The sequence below is a fragment of the Lissotriton helveticus genome, chromosome 12, assembly GCF_964261635.1.
Source record: "Lissotriton helveticus chromosome 12, aLisHel1.1, whole genome shotgun sequence".
Lineage (NCBI taxonomy): Eukaryota > Metazoa > Chordata > Amphibia > Caudata > Salamandridae > Lissotriton > Lissotriton helveticus.
The window spans coordinates 850,761,754-850,778,857 of NC_136073.1; the positions used below are offsets into that span (position 1 = coordinate 850,761,754).

The 17,104-nt window shown below is 48.2% G+C and overlaps 1 protein-coding gene across 1 annotated transcript in view; it reads right to left on the reverse strand.

Annotated features, from left to right (window-relative positions):
* The window catches only part of ZFR2 (zinc finger RNA binding protein 2), a 553,880-nt gene that overhangs the window by 149,739 nt on the left and 387,037 nt on the right, over positions 1–17,104 (reverse strand). Inside the window, exon 14 of the mRNA XM_078669465.1 lies at positions 1,256–1,394. Within this exon, the coding sequence (XP_078525591.1) occupies positions 1,256–1,394 (139 nt within the window). The remainder of the gene's footprint in view (positions 1–1,255; positions 1,395–17,104) is intronic.

Consider the following 17,104-nt stretch of genomic DNA (forward strand, 5'->3'; position numbering starts at 1 on the left):
CAGACTATGCCACAACTCTTCACACCCAACACCAAGTCTCGGAGGAGCACAGCAATGATGAGAAGCCTGACAAATCAAGCAGCAAATGTTAGTGTACCGTATGTGAGCTCCTGTGAGGAGTGTCCTTTCACTTTATGATGTGTACTAAAATGGCACCGCAGATTTTTAGGCAGCAGCTTAAATTTACACTAGCATACACCTGTCAGGTGGTTGTTCTGCTCCAAAAATTATTGAAGACTCTACATATACATTCAATAACAATGTATATCCATGGGGAGAGACGTTTAGGCATATGCATAAATGGGGCTCTCTTTAAGGCATTTATTTTTGACTGAGGTAGATGTAGTCTTTGTCGTCAGTTTTGTTGCTGAGGCCTTTGTCAATCGTGGAATTGTCGCCAGAGGCAATAGAAATAAAATACAGGATTGAAGACAGACGTTTTTGAGAAGAATGCATTGACATTTGCATGCCCATTGTACCACAGGAGTTACCTCGGGAGAGGAAATGTGATGTCTAGCAGATTTTTTGCTAGATGGGTCTTTCGATGGTGAGAAGTCTGCAACATCTGAAACCATTCCAGAGACAAACTACTGTTCTGACTGTCCTATTTTAGGACTTTTTTAGACAAGTCTAAAGAGGCATCAGATTCCTAAGGGATTAGACTGTGGGTTTCGCTTTGGATGTCTGCAGATACAGGAGTAATCTTCCTCCAGGTTTTTTGATTATACCTTTCTGTAGATAAATTCCTTCTGAGGCACATTCAAGTGGAGCCGTAAAAACCATAAGTTCTAAAAAGTGTGACACCCATATTACTTAAACTTTATCTGACGCCAGTTTCCAGGACAGAAAGTAGGCTAAAGAAAGCAAGGAAAGTGAAGAAATGAATGAAGAAATTATATATCTACTGAGATCTGAGAATAATTCAAAGGGGCTCCATTCACACACAATGTGTGGTACATATCTGAGGGATGGTGGTCAATGGTTGAAAGGTCTTCAGAGTGCTCTCGCCTCTCTAGTTGATGTTTGCCTCTTATCCTTGAGGTGAGATGGCTAAATAAGTGACAATGTTTACAGTCTGTTAGGCTATGTTTAAAATTATGCTGGTACTTTAATGTAACCAAAGGACTCCCAGCTCGACAATGGGGATGATGCAAGCATGTGAAACAATGAAAGAGCTAATACTGGAGAAAATCAATTAGCAATTGTGGAAGAAACCAACAAAGTTAGAAAATAAAGCAGCGTATAATGTACACACCTTTATCTTCCTCCTCATCTCTCGATTCAGGTGATGCAATTGTAATGATGACCTGCATTTTAGGTTCCTTGCATGAAGCAATGATGATGTCGGACTCGTCAACATTGAAAGAAACTTCATACTTGTCCTGAGTGAATGCCTGAAAATGATTTTCAAAAAAATGTCTGTAGATTGGTACAGCTGGATGTCTTTTATATCCTTAAAACAGATAGAAAACTCAACGAGGGTTAACTGTAAACCCAAGTCACACAACTCTGGAATCATGAAGCCATTGTACCTCTAAAATTGTATAATCCTTTCTAAATTACCTTGTAAATGTTTATCTATTGTTTCATTTTTTGTGTTAATCTTATCATGCTTTTCTTTTAAGTGTGTATTTTTCCTTGGAGATTTAAAACTAATTGAATTATTCCAGTTTTCTTACTGGCTGTGAAATACTTCATTCTGAAATAATCATTGGTTCCATACCATTCAACCAAGTTCAACAGTCAACAATTTCAACCAACTAATTATCACCGCAAATTACAACATCTATACCTAAAGATAATGACATCAAAGCAGGCACTATCAATTCTATGCCTCTGAATAAAACATTTCAAAACTGATACCAGCAATTAAAGATGCAAAAAGCATAGCATTATCCAATGCAAAGGATGGTAAGGCTAGTGTCACCAACCTCAAGAAACAGCAAGTATTGTAAAATATCAGTAAAAACCTACAAGTAGTCAGACAGCTAGTACCACAAATTCAAGGCCATACAAAGGATGTTTAAAGGTGATACCACGAATCCCAAATGCTCAATTTAAGATGTCAGGACCAACAATATGAATTCTAGACTGTAAAATCAAGATCATATAGAGCTCCAACAATCACAGAGCTAGAACAACTAATTTAAGAACTGGCAATACGTGGCAAAAGGCACTGTTAGGAATAGTTAAAGCTTCATCGGGGCTGGCACACTTAGTTTGCGATCAAAGACAAAACCATCAAAGTCTGCACACTAGCCGCAGAACAAATGACATTAGAGCAGGAATGACAAATACAAGACTCTATAGCTGAGGATATCAGAGATGGGACAGATAAAAACGTGATGAAATGATTACACTAACACCACTTAATCAATTTGAATACCTCTAGAGACATTTTTAATTGATGTTTTGCCAATCAGTGCCAGTACAAAAAGGGCCACTTCTCTTCCTAATCAGTCCAATCCCATCTCAAAAGAGGCACTCTGGTGTGGACTGCTAAGTCACCGCCAGTATTTACATCACGTTTTGTTTCGTAGACAGTACAGCATGCTTTTTAATGAAAGGTTTGGCTTTCTGATGTCTGGTGGGTCCCTTGTATACTAAGGATTGCTAGGATTAACTTGAGTTGAAAACCATGCGCCATCAAACTTCAGTCTCAGTGTGAATGTGCCCTGCTCATATTCCATATAGTGTGCCCTTTATCAATTGAGTACAGCAGATGTTAAGGGGTGGTTAACATGCTGGTATATTCAGCTGGTACCAGACTCTAGCTCAGAGTAACAAACTATATGGTACAGTTGATGAGAGTTCTGTGTAGGGTTTTGAGTATGCAGGAAGAATGGCGCCCTACCTGGTAGCGGTGAGTTCAAGCAATATACAACAAAGAAGGATACTGTGCTACTAGGTCAGACGAAACCCCAATAACCCCTGATGGGAGTGACTGCACAGAAACCCGTTATCTGATTAGCCAAACAACGGCACAGAAGCCCGTTATCTGATTAGGTCATAGCGCATGCCATCTCATTAGGCAAGCACTATTTCTCCAGCCCCCTAATAGGCATACGGTGTTCTCAAAACAAATCAAACCTACCACGACCTGGGAAATCCCCACAGCCATTGTTTTGATTTAACCGAGAACTTCAGTAAAGAATGTGCGAACGACCAGTTCGTATGACATCCTTATTGACGTATTTATGTCCATCCTTACGTCAATCTCGGCACCTTTCAGGTATAAATAATACCGATATTGCCTTAAGCAAACACACGAGGTGGTGACAAGATTGGAGCAGCGAGACTTGCCGAGGAGCCCAGCTGACAGCGAAGCCCACAGACGCTGCCCCTCCTTTCTGACGCGCTGAGAGAGAGACGCTGCCTTTTCTCCTGCCGAGAAATCCAGCTCCGGCGCTTCCAAGCCGCCCTCGCAGGCAGCTGGAATATCAAGACCTGAGATAGAGATACCAACCCTCCAGCCTTCTAAATCCCAGGTACTGAACTGAATAACCCTTTGTAGAGAATTCTTGAAGCAGACTCTTGGCAAAACAAACTTAACTTAAACTGCTACTTATCTACTCCCGCCCACGTATTAGGCTTAGGTCAGGTACATTGGGGTAGGCGTAGTTAGAAGCACCAGTTGAGTACGATTAGTCAATGTATATATGTATGTATCTATTTTATCCATTTTAAGTATCATATGGCTAAGAAACCATATCAATGCTTTTACAGTATTATTTTATAATTCTGTTATTACTGTATGCACTTTACTTAACAATAAGTATTGCAATAATAGCGATTCATTTCTCTTGTATGAGAAAAGAGACTGATCAATAAATAACATCTTTTTATTGAACACGCCCGTCTCTTGCTTTTCTCTACAATCTGGTGAAACTAAGAATGCACTGAACTGACTGAGTAAAATAAGTTGTCTTTTGTTTTCACACGACTCTAGAGATACACTCTTGATTAGGGGAGAGCAAAGTTGTCATGTTCTATGGTTGTCAGAAACTAAATCCCTTCTTGTCTATCCAGGGAGGTTAAACTCCTCCTTGTCTATTCGAGAAAGTTTCTAGTGAACTCTGAGCTAGCTGGCAAACATTAAACTTTAAGTCTAATATCGACAGTAAAAGACCTAGTTAACCTCTGTCCTACGTCTATACTATTGAAGATATTATTCCAATGCGCAGAGCCTATTGGGATATTAGGAACTACACTACATGGCAAGGGCCCACTCAGTAAATACAACAAAAGTCCTGTGCACACGTTTAAGATAGATGTGAGTGTCTTTTTTAAGAAACACAATGTAACAGCAGAAATGGAGACAAGGTAGGTACCAAAATTACACGGTTGACGGTTGAACCCACCCGTCACCCTGTGGTGTCCCTGACAAAGCAAGCCACTACTGGCCCTGCCTTTAACATAGAACCCGATCTGGCCGGGTTGGAAGTATCACCGGCCTTACAAATATTATACTCTTGATTCATTTTCAGCCCTTAAGAGTCACAGGTACATTACCCACTTGACGAAACACGTGTCAGCTGTTTTTTTCTTTGATGTTCTCTTTCTGAAGAAGGTTAAAATATATTTCACCTTAATAGAAACTGTCTACTGGTGTCTACCTTGTCTCCATTTCTGCTGTTACATTGTGTTTCTTGAAAAAGACACTCACTTACATCTATCTTAAACATGTGCACAGGACTTTTGTTGTAAATGGTACAGTTGTTTTCTGACCCCCTCCTCTATAGACATACATTTTTCCGTCCAAAAAGAGAGTAAATTAATCTTTGAAAGCACTGAACAGATACAAGTCTAAAAACACAGAACTGTGGGACTATTTCAGTTCTGTCTGTTAATAATAGGCAAGAAAGTGGATATACTGAGAAGGCATGCCCACATTACGCATAAGGTTAAATTTTTAACATCTTTTATCAGCAATCTGAATTCTTAAACTAGCTGGGGCCTGAGGGGGAGGAGCTTTGCGCGGGTCCAAGATGGCCGCATGAGAGCTCGGCCCCGTCGACCCCTTCCTTCGGCACTAATATCCTGGCTTTGATCCTGTAACAATTGCCCGCTACCTGACAGCGATTGCACGCGGTGCATTTCGCCGCGCTTCTGGCTCCCCTGCGGCATTCGGGGCCTCAGATGCGCCGTCCTGAAAGCTGCGGCCTTCCACCAGCTCGAGCCGGGAGCCGGAGTGTGAGCGGCGCCCGGCTCGTAATTGAACAACACCGGGGCCAAAACCGGAAGTCACCGGTCAGGCCCCGGATCTGGTCGGCGGGCGGCCGGCAGCCGCTGGAAGTGTTGCAGAAGATCGGAGGGGGTCTGGGAGTCTCTCGTGGGGCCCCCTTCATTGAATATTCAACTGGACGTTTTGCAACATCGGCGATTGCGGTGAGAATACAGCTTGTCCGCTCAGCGGGAGCCGGGGCGGGGGAGTCCTGAATCGGGCGCTTGTGGCACACTGCGGTCCCGTTGAGTGGTGTGGAGGGACTCTGTTGTTGGTCTCGGCGCGCCGCGGCCCTATTGGGGTGGCACCCGGGGACCGGAGGACTGGATTACGCTGCCCGCCCCAGGGGGGGCCATTGATGATGCTGCATCGGAGCATACAATTGTGGGACGTGGGGCCCCTGCAGCCCTAATTTGGAGCGGAGGAGAGACTGGCTGCTGCAGCTGTCCTGGGCATTGGAGGAGATAGCGCTTGCGGGACCCAGTGGCACGGCGCCCCTGTTAGGGGTGGTCCCCCTGGGGGCAACGAGACTTTGATGCCCGCGGCGCGGCAGGGCACCCACAGAGTGCTAACTTGAGGGAGCGGATGTTTTCCTGCACCGGTGCCCCACATTCGCCTTCCCCACTGCACCCCTGGCATCTTTGGTGCGGGGTTGTCCGGGCCTTGTGGCATCTGGGCGGCTGTTGTGGAGCCTCCGGGGGGTGTTAGCCTACACGCACTGCCCGCCCGGCTCTACATCTTGATCCCATTGGAGGGTGAAACATGGTGGGGCTAAGGACTTGGATTGACCGGTCGGGTGTTTGTGGGGTGTTCGACCGCCCTGTGAGGAGTCCTTGGGAGGGCCAGGGACGTGGGAGCGCGGCTGCTCTCCCGCCAAGTGACGGCGGTGTGTTGATTCTCACTGGCCCTCCCTTGGGCATTGGCGAGCTTACCTCCGGACGTGGTGCAGTGCCCCGTTTTCTCTGGCACTTCAGGGGGATCCGTGCAGTTGAGTGGAGTGCGGCCAAAGCCGGGATTGCGACTAAATCAGAGACTAAGAAACACCTGCCCAGGTCCTCCAAGGGGTCAAAACAAAGCCAGTCAAACAGGCTGGACCGATAAACGATGCCCCGGGTCTCCTCTACGGAATCGAAACGGCCTACATCGGCGGGTGGTGACTCTTCGGAATCCTCCGGTGAACCAACTCTTACTGACGTTATGGCGGCCATCAACGGGGTCCAGTCGTCCCTGGGTCAGAAGATGGAGGCATTGGACAATCAACTTGACACCGTTACCATAGAGGTTAATTTGATCCGGGCGGATCTCACTAAGGCTAGTGAGAAAGTCAGATCGCTAGACATCAAGACCCCTAGTTTGATCGATGATATGGCGCTGCTGCAACAGGTGCGTGATCTCAAGATCGCTCGAGATCTAACTAATCGGACGACTATGAAGGGAGGGCCAGGCGTAACAACATCCGCATCCTGGGAGTGCCTGAGAAATCAGAGGGCCCGGCCCCGGATTTGTTCGTCGAAGACCTTATCCTCAACCACCTAAAGCCCAAGGGACTCGGCAATTTCTTTACTATCGAGCGCGCACATAGGGAACCTGGGGGGGAAACCCAGGCCCGGCCCCCCCCCCGCCCGATGATCGAGAGGGTGCTGAACTTCCGAGACCGACATGCGATTCTGCAGGCTGCGCGCACGGAGGCCCCCCTGCGATACGAGAACGCCACACTTTCCTTTTCCCCCCCGACTTCACCCAAATGGTACAGAAACAACGGCAGATATTCCTCCAGATGAAAAAGAAACTCAGAGACAAGGGACTGAAGTATGCCATGATGTTCCCAGCTAGTGTGGAGATCGAGGGGAGGGCCTGGTTTTTCGACAATCCGGAGGTTGCATCGGACTGGATAGACAGCAGATTTGCGGACAATCCGGAGAGGAGAGACGGCGACAGAGGTGGCGGCCAGCGGGAACAGGAATGAGAGAGGCCCGCAGAACTTTTCCTCTGTTTTGTTATGTCAGGTAGCGGGGTAGATCCGCAGCTAGCCTCCTGCTGCAATTTGTTGACTGTATGATAGCTGTGGGTGACCCCGGGTATTGGGGATGTGTTCTTGGGGCTGGGAGGGTGGTGGGGGCATTGGCCTCCTCCTCATCACTACCTTTAGTTAACTCGTAGTTGGGATGTTGGGCGACGGGCACACTGCTAGTTGGGGTTGGGCGTTGGCCAGGTGCAGGGGTGCAGGGAGGGGGGGAGGGGCATGGGACATTTGGGGTTATTTGGTTTTGAGATCTTATTGTCTGAAAATTGTCTGCAATGTGTTTCTCTTTTTTTCTTTTTGGACATCAGGGACATATGTTATGACCGTATCATCTTCATACCAGTTAAATGTCGACTGTTAGACGAGGGTCGGGGATAGGTGTGCTCAGCTGGAATGTGAATGGCCTTGGGGACAAAATCAAGAGGGGAATGGTTAGTCAATTGAGCAGAAGGCATACCCCAGATGTGTACTGCTACAGGAGAAAAAATAGCTAGGTGTGTGCACTCCCTTTAATCTTCTGCTTGACAAGTATTAAGGAATGTACTCAACTGATGCGTGCTGCCTGGTGGGACGGTTGCCAGCTAAAAGAACAGAGGAAAAAAGCTGGTGGATCACCACCAGTATGCCAGGCGCACTAATTGAATTAAAGTATTAAAGATATGAATAACAAATATACATATTGCATGAAAACACGAATCAATAAAGTTTTTGAATTTTTTTTTGTTCAACCGCTTTTTAGTATCAAAAGCAATTAGTCACAAGGTATGACATACATGCCTTGTACTCATTGTTGAAAAAACATATGACAAGAAAAAAATACATTATGTTGCTATTGTCAAAAACATGCTGTCATGTGAGAACAAACTTAAATCAACAAACATATATAATCATGTTGCTGCATTATTATGTATTCATAGTCATGCCCAATGCATTTCGGGATGCAATCCCTTCTTCGGGGGCACTGTAAAACAAAGAACATTTGAAAGAAAATTGAGCCTACTAAGAATTATGTGATATCACAAATCTGTAGATAGAGTAACTATTAGAGCTACCACTATCAATTGCATGAAGAAATGAAAGGACCAACACCTCTGTGAAAAAAGATGAATAAACCGTGTGTGACTAAAGAACAAACTCCTGATAAGACAGTGTGGAATGAAAGAGCAAAAAAGTGGTGGTGAATAGAAACAACAAAGAAGCAAGCCGCCTAAAGACTGAGCGGCCACTCACACATGACCTGAACACTGGTATGGGATCCTAGATAGGATATTCAAGGCTGCGATTCTTGATAATGGAAAGACCGACCAGTATGCCAGCAGTGCGCCTGGCATACTGGTGGTGATCCACCAGCTTTTTTCCACTGCTACAGGAGACCCATCTCATTGGTAATTGTTGCATGGCCCTACATAGAGGGGGTTATACACTGGCAGCGCACGCTGGTTTCACCACGGGGTCCAGAGGTGTCGGGGTCCTGGTACAAAAATCCTTTCCCTTGACGATTCAGGCCATGTGCTCTGATCAGCGAGGCCGATATGTCAGCATCTCGGGGCTGTGGGAGGGGCGGACCGTCACCTTTGTCTCCATCTATGTTCCACCCGGCCTCCAATACGATACCTTCCGTCACCTGGGTTCTGTTTTCGTGACCCTGCCATTGGGCCTCCTTGTGTTAGAGGGAGTCTTTAATGCGGTGGCGGAGGGGGAGGTGGATCAACATCCGGCCCGGGCCCTGAGATCGGCGCAGAAATGGCTACCGACTTCTTAGAAATGACGGGACTAGTGGACGGATGGAGGGTGCGAAATCCGAGTGAGGTGCAATACACACATGTGTCCGCAGCACATCATAGCCTTCTCGGATAGACTACGTGTTGGTGCCAGCTGCGCAGGCACATGCGGTTTGGTAGGCTCGACACTTGGGGAGGGGCATCTCAGACCACTCCCCAGTTTTGCTCCGGCTGAAATACACGCAGTTTGACGATGGGAGAGAATCCCCCATAAATGCATGACATCTGAGGGACCCCACCATTAAGTAAGAAATAGTCAAGATCTCCGACAGATACTTCCATGAGAATGCGGGCATGGTTGACTCGGCCCAGACTCTGTGGGAGGCATACAAAACAGTAGTTCGGGGTGAAGCTCTATCCCTGATAGCGGGGAAAAAGAAGGATCGGCAGGCGGAAATGGAGAGGGCAGAGGCGGAGGTGATGAGATTGGAAACTGAGGTCTCTAGAGCGGTGACCCCGGAAGGGCTTCACCAGCTTAGATTGCGGCAGGATGAGTACAGGGGTCTAGCTGGGGACAAGGCTAGAGCACAGGAGGGCGAAATCCAGAGTCGTGTATACGAACACGGGGATAAAGCTGGAAAATTGATAGCATGGCTCGAAAAAGGAGAGTGGGCATCGCGGCTCGTGCCAGAAATCCAGCGAGTGGACTCCGCTATACTCGCAGACCCTCAGGCCATAGCTGATAGGTTCGCAGAGCACTATAATGTGGTATATACTTCAGCTGGGGTATACGCTGAGACAGATAACTGCGCAATGATAAAAGACATTCAAATGCCCACCCTGTCAGAGGATAACCGGGAATTCTTGGAGTGCCCCATCACAGACGATGAGGTGGTGTGGGCTATTAGGGGAGTAAATTCTGGGAAGGCCACAGGCCCAAATAGGATCCCCATAGAATTATTTAAATTAAGTGCTAACAAGCTTGCCCCATTTCTTCGCTCCATGTTGGTAGAAAGCAGAAAAGAGGGACAGCTTCCATACGACCAGCGGGTGGCAAACATCGTGGTTATCCATAAATCGGGTAAGTTTAAGACGCTCTTTTCGTCGTATCTCTGTTGAACGCCGAGCCTAAAGTCCTGGCGAAATTGCTGGCGACGAGACTGGCCAAGGTCATCACCACCTTGATACACCCGTATCAATCCGGCTTCATGCCACGCCGTAATACTGCCCTCAATTTGCGACGGTTGCATGGGGTGCTGAGTAGAACCCCAACGATTCAGGAACCTACGGTACTGGTATCCTTAGATGCCGCCATGGCATTCGACAGAGTGGAGTGGCCATATCTATTGGCAGTACTGGAGAAGCTGGGTTTTGGCCCAGAAATTGTTAACTGGGTGCGCCTATTGTACACCCAGCCTCTGGCCAGAGTAGTGGTGAACAATCGAAAGTCTGCTGACTTTCTCCTTGGTAGGGGCACAAGACAGGGATGCCCCCTGTCCCTGCTCCTCTTTGCCCTGGCCCTGGAGCCCCTGGCGGCTTGGGTTCGGTGGAACCGCGGGATACGCGGACTGCGATGGACACTAGAGTGGGAAGACAAAACCTCACTCTACGCAGACGATATTCTGCCATACCTCACCAACCCAAGGGGATCCCTTATTTGTTTTCTTGATGTGCTTGCCATCTTCGGGAGGTATTCTGGGTTTGCAATAAATTGGTCGAAGTCGGTGCTCTTCGTCCTCACGGGTGACCCACCGGTGGTGCCAAATACCTGTCCGATACAAATTGAGCCGATAGGGTTTAAGTACCTCGGCGTCTATGTCACGCTGGACCCGAAATTACGTTTCCTTAATAACCTTGGCCCCCCTCTGAATCGATTTAAAGGAGACGTGGCGTGCTGGAAGGCGCTTCCACTTTCCCTTTTGGGTAGGGCAGTACTCTTTAATGACGGCCCTCCCCCGGTTTTTGTATGCGCTGCAGAATGCGATGGACCCTGTGCCTGCATCCTGTTTTAAGGAAATAGAGGCCCTTCAGAGGCAGCTACTCTGGGATGGTAAACCTCGCATAGTATTCTCTAAGCTCACCCTCCCTTGGTATGACGGGGGGGATTGGGCTGCCAGACTTGAGGAAATATTAGTGGGCCTCCCAGCTGGCAGGGGTAAACAATGTTGTATACGGGCCCCCCGGGGACCCCGGGTATGCTTTCGACCGCTGGCAGATACCAGGCGGTGACTTCACTAGGGTGCTTTATGCTAGGCCTCGCCGGTTTCCCCTTGCGGGGCCAACAGCACATGCAGTCCAGGTGTGGCACGCGGCAAACAGACACCTCAAGTGGGAGGGAAGGCTTACGCTTGCCGCCCCGCTATGGAGCTCGGAAGGGTTGGGGAGCCTGTGGAAGTGTAAGGGGTTCGACAAATGGGACCTCATTGAGATTACACAGATTAAAGATATTTGGGAACATGCCACAGTACTTCCGTTCAGTTCCCTTAAGGAACAATATCACCTTCATGACTGTGAGCACTTCCGGTACCTCGAGATTAGACATGCCCTACTTGCAAGTTTCCCCAAGGACTCGTTACTTCCTGACGCCTCCCCGCTTGAGGATCGGGTATTGGACGGACACCTCCCTGAGAGGACCATCTCCCTGATATACAAGAAGCTTAGTAACCATACAGAGGGCCAACTTGTCCCTCTTAGCACGCAATGTGTGGAAGATGGGTTGGAACTAGACGATGAGGACTGGCAGGAGGCGGTCTCCTCACCACGAGTTGTAGCAATACAGATGAGGCTCAGGATTGTGCAATTAAAGATTCTCCATAGATCGTATGTCACTGGGCCTCGTCTGGTTCGCATGGGTCTTTCGGAGAGTGGAGAATGTAGGAGGGGATGTGGGAAGCTTGGTAGGTTTATGCATATACTGTGGCACGGTACCTGGATACAGGCGTATTAGGGAAAGGTCCACGATACTCTACAAGAGGTCCTGGGAGTGGAGATGCGGCCGTAGGCATGTAGGTGCATCCTGAATATCTGGGAACCTACAGACCTGAACAGATATAGGAAACAATGGGTCACATTAGCATATATGATAGCCAAGCGTAATATCGCCCAGCTGTGGGGTGCCTGCCAGCTGCCCCGGGTCGATAAATGGGCAGAGGACCTAGATTGGTGCATGTTCAGAGAGAAGTTGGTGTATAAGGCAAGGGGGTGTCCCTGGAAATGGGGGAAGGTCTGGGAGGCTTGGAATCAATACCGTGGAGATATATGTGCGCCCCCTGCATGCCCAGAGGAGGTGGAAGCGCATATGTCCCCTTGACCCAATACCTATGTCTTGTATCTATTATTTTGAATGTGTGGAGATGGAATAACGGAACTGTTATAGAAGATATTTTTTCCTTTTGTTAATAAAAAGAGTTATAAAAACAATTCCCCTGATAGGGACTCCGGCGAAGAGAGCCGCTGAAGAAGACATAGCTCTCGTAGAATGAGCCGAGACCCGCCCTTCAAGGGGCTTACTAGCTGCTTGGTGACAATATTGGATAGCGCTGGCAATCCAACGAGCAATCCCCTGCTTTGAAAGAGAAAAGCATTTGCCAGGAGCACTGAAGGCCACAAAAAAGCTATGTTGACCTCCTAAAGTCCTTGGTACACTGTAGATAGAACTTCAAACATCATTGAATGTCCAGAGAGTGGAGTGCCCTCTCCGCTGGAGTAGTAGGGCAGAGGGAAGAAGGACTTGAGAATTACTGGTTCATTCAAATGAAAGTCTGAAGGTACCTTCGGAATAAATTGAGGATTAGTTCTCAGTATCAAAGTCTCTTTCTTATACAGCAGGAAGGGTTCCTGAACAGTGGGAGTGTGCAGTTCACCCACTCTTCTGGCAGATGTTAAGGCGAGAAGGAGGGCCACCTTCCATGAGAGGAATTTAAGGTCCGCCCTATGAATCGGTTCAAAAGGATGCCTCATGAGTTGAGTAAGAACCAAGTTAAGCTGTCACAGAGGCGGTGGAGGCTTAACTGGAGGGAAAACCCTAAACAATCCTTTAAGAAATTGCTTCACAATTCTTGCCGACCAGAGGGAAGGACCAGAGGTAGTCCGTATGAATCTAGAAAAGGCCACAAGGTGTACTGTGATAGAAGAATGAGCTAAACCTGATTTTGCCAATGCAAGAATGTATGGCAGAATTTCATGAGGTGCAGAAGAGTAGGGATGAATGTTTTCTTGTCAGCACCAAAGGCAGAAACGTTTCCACTTCAGGCTGTATGTCTTATTCGTACTTGGGGCTCCAGCCTGAGAAAGTACCGCTCTACATTCTGACGAGATATTTAGATCTAGAAATTCTCGGTGCTCAGGAGCCCATCTGATAACTGAAGAGATCTCGGATCCAGGTGTACCACTTGCCCCTGGGACACCGTCAGCAGAGAAGGAATCGGCTGCAGATGAACTGGGCGGTCCAGGGAGAGGAGAAGAAGCTCCGTAAACCCAAACTGGCGGGGCCACCAACATTATTTTGCAGGGTTCCGCCTTGAGATTCCGGAGAAGTCCGAGGATCAGTGGGATCGGAGGAAAAGCGTAAACAAAGGAGCCTGACCAGACCATCGAAAGCACATTCCCCAACGATCTCGGATGGTGATGCCTGCTTGCGCAGAGTCATCATTTTCTGTTCTCCAGAGTGGCAAAGAGATCTATGAGCGGAGTGACCCAGAGTCGGAAAATCTCCTCCAGAGTGGCGTGGTCTAACTTGCACTCGTGGCTTACAGATTTCAGGCGACTGAGTGTGTCTGCTGTTTTGTTGCGGACACCTGGAAGATGCTCTGCTGAGAGCGATATCTCCTGCTGGATTGCCTATTCCCAAATCGCCTGAGCCTCTTTCGATAATCGTCGAGATCTTGTACCTCCTTGCTTGTTTACGTAGTGCATGGCCGTCATGTTGTCCGTTTGGACCAAGACGGATGACTGGTGTATCAGTGGTAGGAAGGCCTGCAAGGCGAGACGTATCGCCCAGAGCTCCAACAGATTGATGTGAAGCAGATGATGCTGGAGCAGCCAGCGGCCGTTTACTTGAAGGTCTTGTAAGACCGCTCCCGAGCCTTCCAGTGAGGCGTCTGTTGTAATTATTAGAGGAGCTGGGGTGACTCTGAAGGTGAGACCCTAGAAGATGTTGTCCTTGTTCGTCCACCATGCTGCCGCCTCTCTCATAGGCTGAGTGACTATGATCTTGTCCTCGAAAGAGCCGTCTGACTAGCGCCACTGCAAGTCCAGTTGCTCCTGGAGGGGGCGCATTCGTAACCTGCAATGGGGAATTAGAGGAATGCAGAACGATATTGACCCGAGGAGGGACATGTAGAGGCGAATTGAAAGTGACTCTTTTCGTTGCAATCAACGAGCCGAGGTTATCAGTTTTGCGTGTCTTTCCCTTGAAGGGAACGCTTTGCAGCGAGATGTGTCCAGAAAGGACCCCAAGAACCAGGCTGATCTTGACAGGCACAGGACTGACTTTTCTGTGTTGAGCTGAAGCCCCAATTGATTGAACAGCTGTGTGCAGGTCCTGACAGATTTCTCTGCTGCGTGATGAGACAGAGCTTGTAGCACCAGTCGTCCAGGTAGAGGAATATCTGGAACTTCTGATTCCTGAGAAACGCCGTCACAGGGGCTAGCACCTTTATGAAAATCTGCTGTGCGGATCTGAGTCTGAAAGGCAGAACCTTGAACTGAAAGTGGCTCTTGGCTACTGTGAAGGGTAAGAACTTCCTGTGGGCTGGGTGGATGGGGACATGAAAGTGTGCGTCCTCTAGGTCCAGAGTGGCCATGTAATCTCCCGGATTGAGGAGCCGCAAAATGTCCTGTAAGGAGACCATCCGAAACGAGAGCTTGATGTGATAGGTGTTGAGCTCCCTCAGATCTTGAATAGGGCGCCATTTTTCCACGGTCTTTATTACTAGAAAGAACTGGGAATAGAAACCTTCTCCCAGTTGAGAGAGAGGGACAGGTTCTATCGCTCCTTTGAGGAGTAGTTGATGGGCTTCTAGACGTAGAAGATGAAGATTTCTGGATCCGGTGGCGGGAGGGGGCTTGGATGGTGATTGATGTTGAAATTCCAGAGTATGGCCACATTGAACTTTATTCAGAACCCATCGATCTGATGTTATCAGTTGCCAGCTTTGGAAGCATTGAGATATCCTGCCCCCCACTGGTGTTACAGGTGACAAAAGAACAGAAGGAAGAGCCAACAAGCCGCTAATGGCGCTTAGAGGAATCCCTCCCCTGGCGCCCTTGTCGTCCTCTAGAGATTGAACGAGAGAAAGAAGACGATTGGCCCTGCCATTGAGTATATTGCGGCCGGTATGATTGGGAGGCCTGTGCGTAGGAGGAATAACTCTGTTGTTGTAATCCGCCTCTGTAGGAGGGGAGGCCTCTATCCCATGCCCCACGGAGGGGGATCATGCGGTACTTTAAAGTTCCTAGGGATTTAGCAGTTTCCGTATCCTTCTTTAAATCCTGAAGCGCATCATCAATATGCTTCGCAAAGAGCGCCACGCCATCAACGGGAAGGTCCAAGATCTTATTTTGGACTTCAGGTTGAAACCAAGTAGCATGAATCCAGCCTTGGCGGTGAAGCTCCCCCGCCCCACTAGGAAACGGAAAGCTGTTGTGGTAATATCTATTGCACAGTTTATCATCTCAGAAGATGTTCTCTCTTCCTCTTGGAGGATTTTCTTAGCTTCCACCTTAGAATCTTCCGGCAACTGGCCCAGATAAGGGGAAAGATCTCACCACATCTGGCGATCCTACCGAACCATGGTTGCTAAGGCGTTGGCTGCCCTGACAAGGAGGCTAGACATAGAAGATGACCTCTTTCCAACATTATCCAGACGCCTGCCTCTTTATCTGAAGGTGTAGTGAGAGGGGCTGCCAGATTTTTAGATTTCCTCTGGGCTGCTTAAGAAATTACAGAATCCGGTTTAGGTTGGCTGACTAAGCAAGCTGAGCTATCGTCTGGCCTTATATTTCTTCTCTAGACGAGGAAGAACAGGTATTACTGTGGCAGGCGTCTTTATCACTTTGAGCCCCTCAATCCAGACGTGACCCACTATTAGGATGGTTCGGACTGCCTTTCTGTAGGGCTCCTTAAAGTCATACAACAAACATTCTGATTGCACTGTTGGTATAGGGAGGTCGAATCTTTTAGATGCTCTTTCCATTAGATTATGGAAACCCCAATATCTGCAAGGGGGAGGGGGTAATCCACCGGCTACGGAGCAGGAGAAGAGGGATCCGGAATGATGTAATCATCTCACGCCCTGTCGGGATCCAGAACAGTTGTTGTCCCCTGGTCATCGTCCGATGTATCATCCTGGACAGGAATTACTGGCTGCGGTTCTGGAAACCCAGGCAATGAAGTTTGTGGAAGAAATTGGGGTGTAACAGGATGAGCAAGCGGAGTAGGTGGTACTTGCACTGTATCCGGGACCGGAAATTGTGCAGGAAATCTCCGTCCGTAATCTGATAGCAAGAATTGTAAGTCTGTGATGAGGGAGGATGGCATACAGATCATCTCCTGATGATAACCTTCTTGAGACCTTAACGGGGGCTCATATTGTTGCTGATCCATATAGTACTCCTCCGAGTCAGTTTCCTGGTATTTCACATTCAGCTCTAGTGGGCTAACAAAAACACTGTAGAGTCCATCGTCTTCATCAGAAACCTCCTCCTCTAAAAGGAGAGCAGGAGGCAGATGTGTCACCTTCCTGGGAGAAGTCATCTCCGGTGTAATGCGGCGTCTCCGAATCGTGATCGCCACATTTTGTGCCGTCAACAACAACGATGTTTGAGCCGTCGACGGAGCGAGGGTCACTGTAGACGGGATCGTCGTCGAGACCGTAGTCATAATCATGTTAGAAGCCGTCATCGTCGTCGACGTGGTAGCCGTCACCACCATCATCTTTGTCATCCTCGTCACCGCGGAAGTCATCAGTGTGGTCGGTGACAACTGAGTGAACAGCAGGTCAGAGCCTGGCGTCGTCGTCGAAGCCGTAGACCCTTTAATCACCGGTGGGGACGAGGAAACTTTCGTCGATGAGCCCGTCGACTGAGCCAAAGAAGACGCTGACAAAATCTTCGAAGTTGTCGTCGACGGAATAG